The sequence below is a fragment of the Clytia hemisphaerica genome, unplaced genomic scaffold, assembly GCF_902728285.1.
Source record: "Clytia hemisphaerica strain Z4C2 unplaced genomic scaffold, Clytia hemisphaerica genome assembly, whole genome shotgun sequence".
Taxonomy (NCBI): domain Eukaryota; kingdom Metazoa; phylum Cnidaria; class Hydrozoa; order Leptothecata; family Clytiidae; genus Clytia; species Clytia hemisphaerica.
The window spans coordinates 112,597-131,627 of NW_027103772.1; the positions used below are offsets into that span (position 1 = coordinate 112,597).

Below are 19,031 nucleotides of genomic sequence, written 5' to 3' on the forward strand. Positions count from 1 at the left end.
TGTAGCAAAAGAATCCCCTTGATGAAAATCATGTCTTTGATTTGCCGAGTTAAAAAAATAAATGACAGAAATTGAAGCTTGCAACAGATTTACACTGGAAATACTTTGGTATAACACTGACTTATCACATCTGACTTATCGCTTGAGCCGCCATCTTGAAACACCACATTTAGGCTGCTGGCATCCACTAACGGATTCGTGCTCCTTATAGAGGATGCTTAATAAGCTATATTTCCTTTGTCCAGAGATTTGCCGCCTTTAGCCGATATACGGCTAAAGACATTTTTAGCTGGCGAGTGTCTACAAATAAACATTACTAATGTTTAAATTTTATTTGGATCAGTCCACACGGATTCCCTTCAACAAGATGTAGCTGCTTCTTAAAAGAAAAATATTTTCGACCGACCGACCGAATGACCCCCACTTTTTAAAGTAGAAATGACGGGAACCAAACAATTTTTGCGATTCGCCTTATCAACTTCTACCACGTCCAAACAACAAGTCCAAAAAAGCACGATTGCATCAGTCTTTATCAAATTTAGACAGTAGCTGTACTTTGTAAACTTTATCAAATTCCAATACATTTAACACCATCAATCCCACCTAGAGGCAAAACAAGAAAAATATGTTTTTATTGCAAAAACTAATAAAAAAGCAGCAATAGAAAGTTCAGAAAATTCAACATAAACAAAAACTTGAGCAAACGGTTTAAACCTTCAAAAGATGTAGCAAAGAATCCCCTTGATGAAAATCATGTCTTTGATTTGCCGAGTTAAAAAAATAAATGACAGAAATTGAAGCTTGCAAACAGATTTACACTGGAAATACTTTGGTATACACTGACTTATCACATCTGACTTATCGCTTGAGCGCCATCTTGAAACACCACATTTAGGCTGCTGGCATCCACTAACGGATTCGTGCTCCTTATAGAGGATGCTTAATAAGCTATATTTCCTTTGTCCAGAGATTTGCCGCCTTTAGCCGATATACGGCTAAAGACATTTTTAGCTGGCGAGTGTCTACAAATATAACATTACGTAATGTTTAAATTTTCTGTGAGGCACCAAATCATAGATTGGAAAATATATTTGGATTTGAAAAAAAGTAGCGGAAGGAAGTTTTGTGTTTTTTCCTCCTTTCTTGTTTAATGTGGAGTTTGTAAAAGATGGAAATTAGATTTATTGAATTTAAGTGCCCTGATGTATCTTCTGTGTGCACCAACAAATTTTGCTTCATAAAACTACATTTGATGCTTAATTTGATTTGGACTTGCATGAGTGTATAATTTTTTACCACACTGGATTCGTTGACCACTTTGGCTCCAGATAATTGTTTTGTCAGTTCTACAGATATGTTGCAGATTATTTCAAGGTATTCTAGTTATGTATATACAGTACATTTTGGGGATCATATTGAATATTTCTGACATTACTTCTTTATGATTCCACAAAAAGGGAGTGTTGTTGTGCCTTCAACAAGGGCCTTTAAATGTTAAAACAAACAAAGAACTTTTTTTCAGCTTTGGCATTTCACTTTTCAATACTGTGTGGTCTTTGTATTTTTTCAGGTACTTAGCTTCAATTCTTTGCGAAGAGGTTGGAGTGTTTCTGGTTGTTTTCTTTCACTTTTGTGTTCATATTTGTATTTTTTGAGCTTCGACCGAAGAGCTGATGGAAAAGTTTTGATAAATTTACAGACCAGATATCTTATAAAAGCAAAAGTCAAAAATAAATCTACAGACTGTACATAATGCGCGCATCAGATTGTTTTTTATCTTTTTTCTGTTTTGTTTTTCTGGTCTGGGATTCGAATTTCAAATGTAAACATTCCATTGAAAACGTTCGAAACGATCGTTTTTGCGCGCACATCAATGTCAATCAAATTACTCGCCAAGATTTCCTTTGCGAACCGGAAAGCGGTTGGTAGATTATTAAGCAGACCTATACTACCTGTGGTTTTGTAGAGGTCTGCGATTCAGACTACACCACATTATGATATTATGATCTGTAAAAACAACGCACGCTAAAAGTACCCAAAAAGTTAACCCGATCGGAAGAAAGTTTAGAAATCGAAGTGAGATCGGGAAATCGGATTTTTTTTTTGCCGTCTTATGGAACTGGAAAATTTTACCTATTTGAATGCTCAGCTTAGGCTGACCAATAAAGACGTATGAATTCTTGAAAAAGAAATTATTTCTTGCGATTCTTTACCATTTTTTTGGTTGTTTTTTTCTTGGGAGTTTCTAAACATCGACCAGAAATGGCGACCACGACCAGCGACCACGACCGGCGACCAGATAAATTTGGGTTATCGAGTTTTTCCTCTTTTTCCACCTTAGAGTCTTTCTCTTATGATCAATTATTTATCGAATTGAAGAGTAAAGCTCACCCCTGTCTCACCTACAGTAATTATAAAGCCACGTGCAAAACGTATAGAACAGCCATTCCAACGCTCTTGGAGCTTGAATGGGGTGTCAATTTCTATCTTTTTGTATTTTCGGCATCAAATTAATTAATGGCAAATTTTTTGCTGAAATTCATTTAAGAAGCTTTATATTTGATCATCAGATCATTATTTTGTCAAAATAAGTCATTTTGACAATATAAGGACAATAGAATAATTGATGAATTGATATCTCTAAAACTGCCCTTCCCAGCTTTTACCTACTGACAATTTCTATCTACGTGGGATCTACGTATTCATACTAAAGGCATCTTATTCAGCATAATTAAAATATTTGGTGTATAATCGTATGACTGATTACAGCAAAGTACAAAAGTCCCGAGCTCGCAGGGCCGATTAATCATTAATTGCCCGCTCTTGTAATCGGCCCGCATTTAATTTTTTTCACAATGTAGACAGTGCCTAAAAGATTCGAATTCGAATTCGATTCGAATTCGAATCTTTTCAGATTTTCGAATGTTTTTTGTTCCATCAAAAATAAATTGTTTTTTGTTATGACTACCAAACCAAACAAAATAAAAATAAAATGGCGAAGGGCAGATTCAAACTGTTGAGTGAAGAAGAGCTGCAGAAATTGAGTGAGAAATCTGAGAGCAAGAATACAAGACGATCGACATCGACTTGGTTAAATGCTTATCAATCATGGGCCAAAGAAAGAAACAAGAAATCAGACCTTGAAAATTATACTGCAAACGAATTGGACGATGTTCTGTCTCAATTTTACGCTGAACTGACGAAAAAGGATGGTAAAGAATATGAACCTGACAGCCTTCGTGTCAGGCAGGCCAGCTTATATCGATATTTGAAAGATAAAGAACTATCCAAAATCAATTATTACTGATATTGAGTTCACTAAATGTAACAAGATTCTCGAAGGAAAAGCAAGAACACTCAGAGAAAATGGACTAGGTCGAAGACCAAACGCAAGCCGTGCTTTAACTAACAAAGAAGAGGAAATCCTTTGGAACGTTGGAAAGTTAGGCAAAACCAACCCTAAGGCTTTACTCCATACAGTCTGGTTTCTTACCACACAGCATTTTGGATTGAGAGGCCGCCAAGAGCACACAACTATGTCGATGGATAATTTCTTGTTTAAAACGGATGAAAGTGGAGAAAAGTATGTAGAATTTTTAGAAGATCCTACCAAAACAAGATACAAAGGAATACACCACAAACCCAGAGTAACAAATCCAAAAATGTTCTCGACTGATGGAGACCGTTGTCCAGTGAAATTACTCGAATATTACATTTCGAAACGTCCTGATTCTTTGAGAAAAACAGGAAGATTCTATTTGACACCAAAGGCTAACTTTACTAACTCCAGTGTATGGTACACTACATCTCCTGTTGGGAAAAATACAATTTCCTCCTTTATGAAAGCACTGATTTCTGACACTGAAATTTCTTTAGATGAAAATCTAACTAATCACAGTCTGCGTAAGAACACGGTTAAAAAGTTGAAAGAAGCAGAAATCCCTGAGACTGCAATCATCAAAGTTACTGGTCACACTTCTACCAAAGGATTATCAAACTACGACCCTGGAGATCAACAGGAGTTCAAAAGAATGTCGAATGCAATTTCAGGAAAACGTCCTATCAATGCAATGCTATCTCAATCATCTTTTATGCAGTCAGTGCAACCTCAAAGTTCATCGAACGCGAATGTATTCAATAATTGTACGTTTAACATAAACCAAAGTGCTTCTCCAAAGCCCAAAAAGAGAAGAAAGTGTGTTATATACAGTGACTCTGATTCCCAGTCGCAATAAACTTTCTATGACAATGGATTGGCAGTTGTTATTATATGAGTAAAGTGTTGTTGTTATGATTACGTTTATTGAAAACTTTTTGTGTGAATTGTAAAATTTTAAAAAATATGTTGCTTTTTAGAGATGTTTCATTGGGTTAAAAATAATACTGTTTTAAAAGTGATTACAAATGGCATAATCGTGTCTCTATATTTTTCACTGTTTTCTGGAAACATTTTTCGGTTAAAGATTTCAATAATAAAAAAAAGTTTTTAAGTTATTAAAACTATTTTCGATTTATTTGTTTTTTTCAAAAATTTATTTCATGTCATACGATTAATCCGGAATAGTATGACCTTCTCTGGCAATTTTGGGAAAATAGACCCTCGGTTCATTTTAACGTTTTTTGAAATCGCCCTCACTTCGTTCGGGCAATTTCAAAAAACGTCAAAATGAACCTCGGGCTATTTTTCCTAAATTGCCCTCAAAGTCATACGATTACTAACACATAAAGTTTACAGGCATCACACTTAATTGCCCTATCAATATTTTTGTCAAAAAGTGTCACTTTGTCTAGAAAATTACTGGTAACGTCAAAGGTCACTTTTAGTATTCTAAGCTACAGTAATTTTCTCAGCCACGTGCTCAGTGGTTCATTTGAAAGCCACACCAGGACTCGATTTGGATGTTCTCTACGGTGGAGAGAGCAGATAAACTCGATAACCCAAATTTATCTGGTCGCCGGTCGTGGTCGCTGGTCGTGGTCGTCATTTCTGGTCGATGTTTAGAAACTCCCTTTTTTCTTCACTTCTCTCGAGATCAAAGGCACCGACATGATAGTTCTGTACATTTTTTTTTTATGAATGGATTTTCTAGGGTTTGGAATTTTTAAACTGTAATATGGCTAATATGAGATAGGGGTGAAAGATATGATAAGAGAAAGATTTTGCATAATGGATGGGTATCAGCCACATGAGTTTCTGTGTTCATCCTGTGATATAGAATTCTTCTGGGGCTTACGTAGACGAAGTTCAGTAAATATGTTGTTGTAGGCACTTTTTTCGTTCCTCAACTTTAACCACTTGCGTACCCAGCAAGACCTTTTAAGCTCGACTTTTCTTTTTCGAATATTTCCTCTCAAATTTCCATTTCAAAAGAATTAGCACAATATACGTGTTGCAGCCTTCCTCCTTTCACTCATGTCGTTTGTAGACGATGTTATCGTCCGTTTAAAGGTCAGTAAACGCGGGAAAAAGTTCGGGCGTCAGGGCGGTTTACGGGAAAAAAGTGGCGGTAGAGTTTTGAAACACTGTAAACATCTCCGCCACTGCTTACTCCGCCCGAATTTATCACGCCTCTCTTAAAATATTCCCTTTTTTAGTGAACTTGTGTAGACGATAGGATCGTCTATATGTCGTTTGTTGAGTGAAAAATGAGTTGAGAAAAAAAACGATTGAAGATTTGATACAAAATACAAACATTTCAAAAAGACTTTAAAGAAAATAGTTAATTTCTTTAATGTACTTTTGATTAAAAAATTTCAAATTTTTTAAAGATATTAATGTAGTATAACCACGGCTTTCAAATTTCGGATTATTTTATCGTAATTTTTCCTAATAAGAAAATAATTGAGAGAGAATTGAAACATTATTAATTAAATGTTATTTTTACGCAGTTTTACTTTTCAACCTTTTTGAGAACAACCAGGAATAGTGAACATCCCGGAACATTATATTGTACTGTTCCAGGAGTTCCGGATTATCTTATTAAGAAGATGAAAATCATGGTAATTTGAAACTGAACAAAAAAAGTACTCAGCCTAATCCAATTTTCATGATAAATAAAAAATTTAATATCATTTAAAACAGCATCACATATTGTTGAATCAGCTATTTCTGAACTATCAATATTCAAAATGTAAAATAAATTGATTCAACATAGATAATTTCTTAGAAATGAAAATAACTAACCATAACAAACAATTTACAGTTTTCGCAGAAAAAGACCATCCACTAGATTCATTTTTTGAAAGAAAGAAACGGCCTTTGTAAAAAATTCAAAACATTCAAACCGTTGAAATAAAGGTTAGATTGGCGGTTGAATTTACAATTCTTTTCATTACACTTATACCTTTTAGTCGTTAAAAATCGGTAGAATCCTTTAATACCAAGATGAAATGTGATGAGGATTCTCTACAACTGGTTCGATATTTAGGAACTGTCTTTATACAGTTTGTGTATTTTCTCATTATTGTCATTTATGCTGGTGTAAAATTTGATGTTTGGTGGAATTGGTTTTGTATAATACCCTGGATTGGATTTAATGTGTTGAGTTTATATGTTTTCAGAGAACGGTAGGTACAATTTGATAAATTTATTATCTAGGCTTGTTACTTTAAACTTTGAATAAAATGATGTCATGTAAACAGAACGGTTTTAGAAGCAGTGTTTAATTTTCCAAATTTATTGCATTTTATAACCTAAAGTCTAATTTTTGGATGTTCTTATAAAAGTAGATGACTGAGGCTTTTAGTAGGGCTTCTATAGGAGTACGAACATTAAGACAAAATTATACATAATCATTTTCTTTTCTTTATCTTAGGGAGTCTACAGAAAATAAATTTCTCAAATTCCTCATGCACAAAATAAACTGGTCAAATTTTGGATTCATCTTAGCGATCGTTGCACCTTATGGAGTTGTTCTACACAGTGCCCACTTGGAAGCTACCGCATCACTGAGATCTCAGAATTTAACAATGTGTTCTACAGCCAGGACAGAATGTGTGGTGAGTTTTCTTACATAGCAAAATCTGGGAAAATGAGGAGACTTTTTTTCTTAAAGTCCATTCGTTTTAAGTGTTTACTAAATCTTGTTTTGCTTTCTAATTTTTGTCCCAAATATAACAAGCCATATACCGTTGAAAAGATACAAGCTTTTTTTTTATAAGAATGATGTAAATCCATATCATCATGGATATTCTTAACTTCTTTGGGAAAATCATCCTAAAATATTCTTACAGCACATTCTTAGGTTAGGATCCTAATTCATACTAGATTTAACATTTAGTACATACGTCTCAAGCATAAAATGGCACTTTTGTAAAAGGAGTGAGCCTAACTTGGGGGATAAATGATAATTTATAATTGAAAATGGCATTCTTAGCTTTAGTAGCAAAATTCCATGATGATGATATTCTTAGCATATTCTTAGTTTTTTGGCCATTTTCATCATGGAAATTCTTACAAAGTGTATTCTTATAAAAGAAAGCGTGTAATTCAGAGCACTATAATTTTTCAGAAAGAAAATCAAAAATATTTAGGATGAAAAATGAAGAAGAAAATTTTTTTTATCCTTCAGCTTTCAGATTTTCAGCTATATATTTATTTTTCCCTTAAAGTTCTTGTCTTAAAGATTACAGCGCGATGCAGTCAAATAAACCCGTTTTTGATGCTTTTTCACTCCAATCATGTTTTTCTAGTTTGACACAAAATTATCGAGAACTCTGATGATAAACCTTTTCATACTGTTTTGATAGTACACGCTTTTTTATAAGAATGGTGTAAATCCATTTCATCATGGATATTCTTACAACATTCTTAGGCTAGGATCCAAATTCAGACTAGATTTTATATTTAGTACATACGTCTCAAGCATAAAATGGCATTTTTGTGAAAGGAGTGAGCCTTACTTGGGGGTAATTGGAAATTTATAATTGAAAATGCTCTAAAAATGGCATTCTTAGCTTGAGTAGCCAAATTCCATGATGGTGATATTCTTAGCATTATTCTTAATTATTTGGCCATTTTCATCATGGACATTCTTATAAAGTGTATTCTTATAAAAGAAAGCGTGTTTTGACCCAAAAACCAAGCTTTTTTTATTTTTGTAGCACCTTGTAACTACAGGAAACGTTACCATACTTAATTATTTTGGTAATATTGATCATTTCTTTTTATATATATTTAATAGACATTGGAAAATGATAGTACCGCTTATGGTATCCTATTGACTGTTTTTCCCATAATGGTTGGTACCAAAATGTTGTACCCTGATCCTGAAGGAACGGAGCTGAATAATTTAATCAATGGATTTGCAATGTTGGATATCATAGATATGGCAGAGCTGATGTTTGGAGATGTTGTGTGCTTCCAAAATTACGAGAAAGGCTTGCTTGGGGTTTTCTATTTGGCTTTGGTTGTTTCTGCTCTTTTAACAACCTTTTATTCTGGTTTGGAGCAATACCAAAAAGGAGAATACCACTGGGGTGATTTTTGGACCACCCTTCTCAGCTTGATCTTCAACGATATTTTGTTTTTCGCTCTAAGGGTTGAGAAAATGAGGAGAGAGCGACATGGTTATTTTGGTATGATATTTACGTGTAAAGAAGGAATGAGTTGCATTATTCGTTTTCTACTCATGTTTACATTCGCTCGAAACTAACAGAAGACTAAATGAAATTTGGAGATCTAATTGCAAAGTATTTTGAAAATGACTGATCAACTGTACCTTTCAAGAGAGACTGAAATTTCTTTTAAATTTTTGTTTAAAACAGTTACTCGAAATTTTAATAAACGGGGAGACCTAATTACCAGGGGGGGGGTCGGAAATTGTAATTCTGAAAACCCAAAAATAAGGTAAATATAGGACAGCTTAAAATATTCTTAATAAGTCCTAATAAGGTCCGGGGGTTGGGAAATTTTGGAACAATTAACAAGCGGGGGGGAGGGCGTTTATTTGGAGGGGTAAGCGTAGGGGTTACCTCTTAGCAATACACTCCTGTTTTTATAATAAGAGCAAGTATATTTATACGGAAGGCTCGTATGTTCTTATTTTTTAGCACTTCAAGTCTCGAATTGCTCTTATCAAACTCTTTTTAGGAACAAATTGAGATATTTTATTGTTTGCACACACACTGTTTCGAACACTGTGATCCTTAAAATACTGGAAATTCAGCAATGCTTAGACTCAGCAGTGTTCTTAAAATTATTCGTATGTTTGAGCTTCATTGTTCTTATAAAATTGTTCTTATAAAAATATAGTGTAGTTGTTATACGGTATTGTCTACAACACGGGATGCATCATTTAAGTTTTGCATTTTTGCCTTGTCTCCTTGAACTTGTTTGTTTTGTCTGTTGTTCAACCTTTTTGTGGTCTTGACTGTTGACAAAAATGTTTAATTGGTTTGATTGGTTTATAATATTTAGAAAAATTTATTAAAAAATTTAAAAACCGTATAATTATAAAAATATTAGTCCTTTTTTTTTCTTGTTTATTTTATTTAAGAATATTTTCAACACTTCAGAGGGGTGTCATGAGAGATTTATAAATAGAATTTTGTATGTTTGAATGTTTGTAAATATGCATTATGCATGAGATAAAAATATCTCAAGCAAATATAGAAATTCAGATATTCTTCAGCGAGCGTTCGTCCGGACAAGACGTATTGAGGAATCACGGATTGCGTGGCCATCAGACCTAGGTTAGCCTGGTTCCACAAGTGGACCCCGTTGACCCCGGTCTGACTGCCATGCGCATCCACAAAGAATGCTGAAGCAGAGTCGTTTAGAGACTGGACCGTAAGGTTGGGAAGTGCCTGGGTGAGACAGGTGGTGAATCAAACGGAGTGAACTGCGGAGTTATGGGGTTCTCGCGCAGAGTTAACAATAAATATCATTTGGATGGATTGAAATAAATATGCACGAGCCGAAAAACTCTAGTCTACTTTATTCTACTGTCACTCTGAATTCCACTGTACATTCAAGTCCTCCCCGTCTTCTAGCGGCGGGTCAGATCTTAAACGCCTGGGGCATAAAAATAAATATTCGCTTATCACGCCAGGAGAGGACCGTGCACAACCTCTTCCCGCGCGACAGGGGCCCTTCAGAAAGTCAGATTTCTGACGACATAATGTTAATGTTTAATGTTTAACATTTAATGTTGTTGATTTTATGATTTTGATTTTAGGTTTTATGTTTTTGTTTTTGTTTTTTTTAAAGAACCAGTAAATTTTTGATGAGGCTTTGCTGTTCTTATTTTTTTTGGCACTTTCAGCTTCAAATTGTTCTTATCTTGTTCTTATTCATAGGATGTAATTGAGGTATTTTAAGATTTACATACTTGACCCCTAAATTGCTTGAAATTGAGTGACTTCAGGCTGAGCATTGTTAATAAATTGTTCTTATTTTTTGGCGATTTTGAGCCTCATTGTTTTTATAAAATTGTATTGTTCTTACATTGTTCTTATAAAAGAAAGACTTAACTGAATTCGGGATAACGTTTACAGTCAGCGTATGTTAACTTCTATTTTTATAACCCTTAAAATGGGCTTTTCTAGAAAAAACCGTATACCCCTTGAGGAGGTCCATCACTCTATGGCTGGAAATGCTGTAATCCCCTGGAATTCCAGGCAATTTCAGGTTTAAACCCCTCTTCTGAATTTTAGTAGGATTTAAAAAGCCACCCCCATGGAAGTCCAGTTATTTTTGACAGATCTTTGTATCTCTCTATGGCATTCCGCTACATATCAAATCTTACCCCTTTGGAACGGAAATGGACCTCCTCGACAGGGGGTATACAGTTTTTTTCTGGAAAAGCCCAATACTTCGGAGCTTCCAAAAATCTTTCCCTCCCTAATATCAAACACGTTACCTCTAGCAGAACTACGTTAAAGTTGGATGCAACTAAATCAAGTGCCATAGATATGAATTCAATACTAACCGAAATAAAATGGGAATTCGTTATATAAATTTACTAAATGACTTGACCTTTTCTATATTTTAAAGTTTTTATTTTTAAATAAAAGTAATATCGTTTGCTTACTCATAAATTTTAATTTACCAGTTTTTTCACATTAGATTGACACGGATGTGGAGCAAGATTGGTCTGATTTTCTTTATATCAGCACAACCTGAAAACACTGCCCTGATATGAAATATGTGTCTGATATGAAACGGGAACACTTATGTAAAAAATATAACCTTTAAGCTGTCAACCAAATTTCGTCTAAACATGCTTATTATCTTTTCCGAAAGTTACTACTACATTATAATTGATTATTTAGAAGGATGAGTGTAACCTCTGTAGTACAGAGTGCTCTATACAAGAAAGCATGCAGAGCTGAATAAAATCATGTATTTATTTGTTGGATATGAGAACATCATGTTTGTGATGACCAGCATTGGGAGTGTCAATAACAGGATTAAGAAAATGTTTCATAGTTTCCATTCCCTTCCAATGTCTAAAATAATTTCAATATTTTTGATAACATAATATTATATAGCTGCATTATAAAACAAACGGTTACTTTAATCGAATTTATGTTCGCAGATTTACGATAAAGTTGAGAACCATGTCAGTGCCAGTTTGCAGAGTGTGGCACGTTTTACTCGAGATCACGAGTTCACAACTTGGAAAAAGTTGAGTGCATGTGCAAAATTGGAAGTTTTCAGGTGCAAGTTCCAGACGGTTTTTTAACCTCAAGTGCAGAGGTCAGCTATTTTTTCCTCAAGTAGAGCTAATTTTTGCAATTTTTTTAAGTGTAAGTGCACTTTGTCCGGACCAAAATTCATCAGGTGCGCTCTTCCAGTGCGAAACTGGTATTTCCGAATTTTTCCTCGAGTGCAGCCTTACCATGCTCTGCAAACTGGTGTCAGTGTAATAAGACTGCTTGAGAGCGGTTTCCGCATGGTAGCATAAATAAAGTGCACCTTGACTTAAACCGAACGGATATTAATGAGAAGTACCAACGTCTAGCAGACACAGTCAAAAGAGTTCTGTACTTCAAAGGCATACAAAAAATCAAGACATCTAAACCACGCCCCCTTCTCACAGACCCGGTAGGATTTTTTCAGCCAGTGGGGATAAAAATAACGAACTGAAATTCGATAGGGATATTCCCATATTTTTCATGGCTGGGAAATTTCAATTATTTTGTTTTCAAGTCAGAAAATTCAGTGGGTATGGCAAAAATAGCATAATATTTTGCAGTGAGGATTAGTCTATTTGCTTATTTTTAGTGGGACAAAAGTTAGAATATAATTTTTCCTCTGGGGACCATATTTTAGCCAATTTTTCCAGTTGGAGGGGGTCTTAATGAGGCTGTGAGAAGGGGTGTTAAACCTTTACAATAATTCATTTCTGGACAGGGGGAGCTTTTGGTCTTCAGATACTTACCAACGATAAAAAGTCGGTTGTTTTTCATTTCAGGGAAAATTTTGACAAAGTCAACTTATCCAATTTGGGATTCATTTTGGCATGTTTTGTACAGTACGGAATCGCTTTGCATTACTCTCACTTGAATGCAACTGAATCGTTAAAAATGCAAAATAATACAGTTGCCAACAAAATGACTGGATGTGTGGTAAGTCTTCTTTTAGTCAAGAACAGAAAAAGAAACTCTACAGACCCCTTACCCAATTTTTTCAAGTTTCTTGATAAAAGTCGTCACCTTAAAAAAACCCCAATATAAAGACAGCTCGTTTCCTCTTTAACTTGACCCAGCAGTTTTTAGGGACAGTTAATTTAATAAAATACTTTAACCCTATTATTATCAGGCTTTTTCAGGTTTTGTATTCTCGAGGGGGGTGTTTTCCACCAGCCTTGTATAACTTTTGATCTAGAAAAGAAACTTAGACTTGAATCTTGGCAGAAATGTTCTCTACCATAAAAACAGTTCATAGAAAAAAATTTGGGTTGAGAAACAATGACGTCATTTTTGATGACGTCATCAGTTTTTGAAAATTTTCAAAATATTTTTTGATGCCTAGATCAAAAGTTATGCTAAATTTAAGATTTTGGGATTTTATAGGGTTTTAGCTTGATTTTATGATATGCCTATATAACCTGATCTGGTCGGTGTATAATTGTAAAATTTGGTATACATGCTGCTAATAGGATTATATTGAAAGTCAGAAACTTTCAGAGTGTTAAAAAAAAATTTTCAGTGAGCTATTAGCAAAAGAGTGCCAGCCTGGTGGAAAACACCCCCCCCCTTGATAAAAATAGGGTTTATCTGATGAATTTTGTCGCGAAAATTTGAATATAATAACTTCTAACTAATTCACTAGAAGACCGAATCAATAAAGCGGGCCAAATGGAGTTCTTGGATCACCGTTGACCAAAATGGTCAAAACGGTCAAACTTAAAAAAGTGGAGTTCTCCAAATTTTTCATTTTTTGACCTTTTGGGTTAAAATTCGCTAGGAAGACTCAGGGGATTTTTTTCTTGTTTGATCAGAAACCCATCAAATTCCTACGATTAGACCCCCCGTCTAGTATGCTCGTATTGGTATTAAGGGTTAGTGGCAATCTTTTTAAAAAATTTCGTGGGGATTTAATTTCGCGAGTCAGACACAATTTTGCGTAAAATTGCGAATATAAATCCGATTAAGGTAACCATTTGTTTTATGAGGTAGTCATATAATATTATGTTATCAAAAATTCTGAAATCATTTTAGACATTGGAAGGGAATGGAAACTATGAAACATTCTTAATCCTGTTATTGACACTCCCAATGCTGGTCATCACAAACATGATGTACCCATATCCAGAAGAAGATAAAATGAACACGCTGAGAAATGCATTCGCCATGCTGGACATCATAGATATGGCGGCTTATGTTTGGAGATGTTGGATGTTTCCTAGGCTATGGGCCTACTGGAATGACCTTCTTCTATTTGGCGTTGGGAATATCCGCTTTACTGACAACGTCTTACTCTGGCTTGGAACAACAGAAGAAGGAGGACGACGTATATGAAACGGCGGACTACGTGACAACCTTCCTCAACATGGTGTTTAACGACCTTGTGTTTCTGTGTTTGAGAATCACCGTAATGGTGAAGAAAGGTCATGCTTATTTTGGAGTAATCTTCATCTGTAAAGAAGTTTTGAGCTTTTTCATTCGTGGTTTCTTACTCGTTTTTGAAAGAAGAAATCAATAAGAAATGTAAATTGTTGTAACTAATGGGGTAATGGGGCCGTTTAGTATAATTTACAGGAAAAAAACAAAACCTGAAACTTTCTCCAGACCTTCCCCAATGAATGCCCATGCCTTATAATAATATTCATGCGAATGTTTATCGAGAGCTTTCGAATGGTATACGTATGCGTATGGCAAGCAATACGTTGAATATCAATAATTTCAAACGAGTAATATTTCACCATTGGGATTTTCGGAGATTTTTTTTTCCTGGAGGTTCCAAATAAACATCCGCACTCGGTTATTAGTTTTCTATAATTTTCAGACCAGCCCGTTCTTATTTAGGACCCAACGTTCATTTACTTTTGAAAATATTTTCAGCTATCAAAAATAGAGTTGCACTAAATAGCCTGGTTTTAGTCTATAATTACCTTACTTTGTGGATCTTAAAGTTACAGCTTGAGACCGCCTCCTTTTATTCAGACCCCCTCCTAATATTCGGGACCTTAGAGTTAGCATGCTATAGAGAAGGTCAGGAAAACGTTAGATTTATCCTACAAGCATTTTTGTATCACGGTTACAATAAAATTATAAATAAAAACTTAAACATAATAATTTTTCTGCACACTCTGCACTTTTTTGAAAGTAAATATTTTAACTTAAAAATTAAATACCACATCTGGTATTTTTTTTTTGGAACGTTCATGGAATCACAAAGTTTTTTGAATTTATATTCGCGAATCAATTTCTACATCGAGTGCCAGAAAACTAACCTGGGATCAGATTGTGACTGTTTTCTGCACACCACGCTGAAGCTCTAAAGGGATGTGTGAAAACATAACAATCTGAAGAATATGCAATCTCGAAATCGTAAAGACCGCGTTCGTCTAAAAGGACTAGGAACGACAACAAAGTTGCGTGATTGTGTTTATGAATAGGGCGCCGTATTATTTTTTAACTTTCCGGCGCACAACAAGATTCTCTTGTTGTAGAATTTTCCGCGGGAGGACTATTTTCCTCAGATGAATAATTTTCAAGCACCTTCAGAGGTTTACCGTGCGCGTAAGAAAATTACGAACATCTGTTATCAGGTTACAGAAAACGTATTATTACTCAATGTAAAAATTGAAACTTTATACTATTGAATAATGCCAAACATTAATTTGTATTCCGAATAAAAAAAAAACAAAAAGATACCTTTTCATTGTAAACTTCCAAATAAGAGGCTCAAATTTTTCAATTTATGTTAACGCTTTAAAATGGGAAAGTTTTGCAACTAGAGGGTTCTTCCAATAGGTATCGTGCGAAGTATAAAATTTTTAATATGTTATTTAGAGTATGCCAAACATTGATTTACAATTTTGAGCACAAGAAAAAACAAAAAAATACCTTTTCATTGTAAACTTCCAGATAAGACGCTTTGATGCGGTATTGTATCACACTTCTACATATACATTCGAACAAATACTCGATCGACCTGAAAAGTTTAATTTGTAAAAACAAGCTAGATGCTGAATGGACCTACCTGATGATGAAAGTTAGATAGCAATGCAAGGAGAAAAATGAAAAAAAAAACAGTCAGAAAACATAGCGTTTAGCGAAAATGCATAACGCAATAAATTCATCATTGATTGATGGTAGGGGGAGAGGGAAGGGTTGTAGGGAAAAAATAAATAGAAAGTTCTGGTCGCAAAAATCAGTTTTATTGACAATTGAATCATGCTTGATGGTGAGCAATGTTTTTGTGTGAAATATAAGGTAAAAATCCAATGAAAATCTGCAAAATTCCGGAATTTTCAACCGGAAAAAATTTTTTCTCAAAAATCGAACTCGGCCATGTTTTGAGCATTGCGAATACGCATCTTTCTGCAAAAAAATCAGATAAAACTAAGAATAAAAATTCGAGAAAATGTCAAAAAACCGGTTTTTCGGCATATTTCCGGCATTTTCGGCCGGAAAAAAAATGTTTTTCGAAAATAGGGCTCCTTCACATTTTAGGTATTGTCATATAGCGTCAGTGTGCAAAATTTCATAAAAAAATATAAAGTACAGCTCAAGAAATTCAAGAAATACCGTTTTTCCGGCGAAAACTGGCTGTTCCGCCAATTTTTAGAAAGTTGCGCCTTCAAAAATCAATTTTATTGAAAATTGAAACATGCTTGATGGTGAGCATTGCTATTAATAATGTTTTTGAATGAAAAAACAACCGATTATAAGGAAAAAGTCCAACGAAAATCTAGAAAAACGGCGATTTCCGGCACATTTCAGGCATTTTCCGCCGGAAAATTTTTTTTCTCAAAAATCGGACTCGGCCATGTTTTGGGCATTGCTAATACGCATCTTTGAGCAAAAAATCAGAAAAAACTAATGATAAAATCTCGAGAAAATGCAAAAAAAAAAGTTTTTCCGGCATATTTCCGGCATTTTCTGCCGGAAATGAATTTTTTTCGAAAATCGGGCTTCGTCACAATTTAGGTATTGACATTTTGCATCAGTGTGCAAAATTTCATGAAAAAATATAAAGTACAGCTCAAGAAATTCAAGAAATACCGTTTTTCCGGCGAAAACTGGCTGTTCCGCCGATTTTTAGAAAGTTGCGGCTTCAAAAATCAGTTTTATTGACAATTGAATCATGCTTGATCGTGGACATTGCTATAAATAATGTTTTTGTGTGAAAAAACAACGAATTATAAGGAAAAAGTCCGATGAAAATCTGCAAAAACGACGATTTCCGGCATATTTCCGGCATTTTCGACCGGAAAAGATTTTTTCTCAAAAATCGGACTCGGCCAAGTTTTGGGCATTGCTAATACGCATCTTTGTGCAAAAAATCAGAAAAAAATAATGATGAAATCTTGAGAAAATGCCAAAAAACCGGTTTTTCCGGCATATTTCCGGCATTTTCGGCCGGAAATGATTTTTTTTCGAAAATCGGGCTCCGTCACATTTTGGCCATTGCCATTTTGCATCTTTGTGCAAAAAATCAATGATTAAAAAACTAATGAGCCAATCTCGAGAAAAGCTGGTAACAGACGAACGGACGGACGGACGAACAGAAAGAGGTTAATTCATAGGACCTCCACCGGGCACCCGGAGGTAGGTCCAATAATTACACTTAAAAATTGGTATACAGATGACGCTCTCTAATTAGCGCACCACATCTCACACGTCATAATTATTACAACTAGAAATTTGTACGAGTTCCAATCCCACAGTTCATTTCGAGATGTTTGGAAAACCGTGAAAGCTATTACCTTTCTTTTGATATTGTAATTACTTGACGTGCAAGGGCAAAAGAGGATGGGATCGCAAGCCGTACAAACAAATAAATTTGTGCAGATTTGTTACTATTTTTAGATTCGTTGCGTTGCGTTGTTCATTTTCAAGGGGGATTGGATTTTCATCCAATAAGGGGGCGTTTCTAATAGTAGAACGTCGTTGATGAGAGGACGGTGACTTTCAATATCATCAAAAAAGGAACGTATTGAATAGTAGAACATCGAATTATAGGGCGTCGACTGTATTTGACCAGTATTGCGCCAAAAAGCTTTCTTTTCTTGATAAAGAACATAAAGTCGAAAATGAAGCTAGGGTGGAATGTTTCGAACTTTCGAAAAAGTTTTTGAACTTAAAAGAAGCTATTTCGGAATCCTTTCATCATTTGTTGTATCGTCCACGTACGTATCAACCCAGGTTGTACACAACGTTTTTTCAACATTCATCTAAACGTTATGGACGTTATGAACATTAGATGAACGTTGAAACAACGTCGTGTACAAGTTGGGAGCGCAGCAGAATTTTTCGAATCGATGTAAAATGGGTACATTTTACCCAAAAGGGCAAGTCAGGCTATCATAGTTGAGGAACGGATAAGTATGGAAAAACAATGTAAATTTACCTTGGTACTAGGCCTGAACTGGTGCAAAGTCCCTGAAATGAAAAATAGTATTTGCAACACAGTTGTAAAGGCCTTCTCTTACCTTAGATTTTCCAACATTTGAATTCAAAACATTCGAATCGCGCTGTTGACGACCGGAATTGAAAACAAGATTGCAGATTACTCAGCTTCAAAACTGGACACGCTTAATTTCATTCGAAAAGCCCGATCCAGTCAATTAGTTAGAGATCAGTAATATGGACTGCCAACCTCGTCCTCGTGTATCCCAGGCTTTATCTTACGTTACTGATTGACGCCAGAGAATACCCTGGTGTTGAGGGGAAACTTCTCAAAACAATACGTCAAAAAGCTGATAATACGCAGGGAAGGAGGTTAATGGACTGTATGAAAAAAGGTTACCTGCTCGAAATCTCCAAGAATAGTGTGCGTTTTTCCACTCCCCGTTTGCCCAAACGCAAAGGCTGTACATGAGAAGCTGCAATAAAGAAAATAATGTGAACGCAAAAAGACTTTTATCCATAATTCGATCCTTCCTAAATCTAATCTCTTTAACTTGAATATTTTGCTAATTCAAACATTATTACTATTCCACCTTAGCTATCAAAGCAGGGGCTTCAGGTCGCCTCCAACTGCGGCCACAGACTAGTATTCGACTTATTTTCAATGCTAAACAGTCCGAATAGCATTAGAAACCATTATTCGAAAGCGTCAACACCAATATATATAATACAGGGGTTCTCTCTACTTCGCGGTAGGTTAAATATTGGCGTCCGTGTCAAATCCTACCAAACGAAAAAATCTTATTCACTTACCCATCCAATGCTTTGATGATCAAGTCCCTGATTCCACATTCCTCGAAAACCTAAGAAAAAAGCTAGTTTAACTTAGCTCCAAAACTGTAAACGAAACTATGAATTATTGCTAAGAGTGAATGATCAAAAGGCCTGCGAGAGAGTCTTTTTAATAAAACTGTGCTCGAAATCTACACTCAATCTACAATCTA

At 35.0% G+C, this 19,031-nt stretch overlaps 3 protein-coding genes across 4 annotated transcripts in view; 2 read left to right on the forward strand and 1 right to left on the reverse strand.

The window, feature by feature from the left end:
- The window catches only part of LOC136806070 (kinesin-like protein KIF3A), a 58,788-nt gene that overhangs the window by 36,211 nt on the left and 3,546 nt on the right, over window positions 1–19,031 (reverse strand). For both annotated transcript variants that reach the window (XM_067062640.1, XM_067062639.1), the window contains exons 5-8: window positions 18,841–18,890; window positions 18,428–18,503; window positions 18,029–18,060; window positions 15,520–15,607 (exon numbers count right to left, since the gene is read on the reverse strand). In XM_067062640.1, coding sequence (XP_066918741.1) covers window positions 15,520–15,607; window positions 18,029–18,060; window positions 18,428–18,503; window positions 18,841–18,890 — 246 coding nt within the window. The remainder of the gene's footprint in view (window positions 1–15,519; window positions 15,608–18,028; window positions 18,061–18,427; window positions 18,504–18,840; window positions 18,891–19,031) is intronic.
- LOC136806065 (zinc finger MYM-type protein 3-like) lies at window positions 2,993–4,410 on the forward strand. Its single transcript, XM_067062635.1, has 2 exons — window positions 2,993–3,241; window positions 3,282–4,410. Exons 1-2 carry the CDS (start codon window positions 2,993–2,995, stop codon window positions 4,233–4,235), a joined length of 1,203 nt encoding a protein of 400 aa, XP_066918736.1. The 3' UTR covers window positions 4,236–4,410.
- Window positions 6,287–10,326, forward strand: LOC136806069 (uncharacterized). Its single transcript, XM_067062638.1, has 5 exons — window positions 6,287–6,567; window positions 6,816–6,999; window positions 8,184–8,765; window positions 8,967–9,341; window positions 10,088–10,326. Exons 1-3 carry the CDS (start codon window positions 6,386–6,388, stop codon window positions 8,652–8,654), a joined length of 837 nt encoding a protein of 278 aa, XP_066918739.1. The 5' UTR covers window positions 6,287–6,385; the 3' UTR covers window positions 8,655–8,765; window positions 8,967–9,341; window positions 10,088–10,326.

What these genes read in the sequence shown, in the direction of transcription:
- LOC136806069 (XM_067062638.1), top strand. Translation starts at nt 6,386, where the DNA reads ATGAAATGTGATGAGGATTCTCTACAACTGGTTCGATATTTAGGAACT. An exon ending in TTATATGTTTTCAGAGAACG is followed by an intron (nt 6,568 to 6,815) that starts GTAGGTACAATT and finishes TCTTTATCTTAG; the next exon opens with GGAGTCTACAGAAAATAAAT. An exon ending in CAGCCAGGACAGAATGTGTG is followed by an intron (nt 7,000 to 8,183) that starts GTGAGTTTTCTT and finishes TATATTTAATAG; the next exon opens with ACATTGGAAAATGATAGTAC.
- LOC136806065 (XM_067062635.1), top strand. Translation starts at nt 2,993, where the DNA reads ATGGCGAAGGGCAGATTCAAACTGTTGAGTGAAGAAGAGCTGCAGAAA. An exon ending in ATGAACCTGACAGCCTTCGT is followed by an intron (nt 3,242 to 3,281) that starts GTCAGGCAGGCC and finishes TGAAAGATAAAG; the next exon opens with AACTATCCAAAATCAATTAT.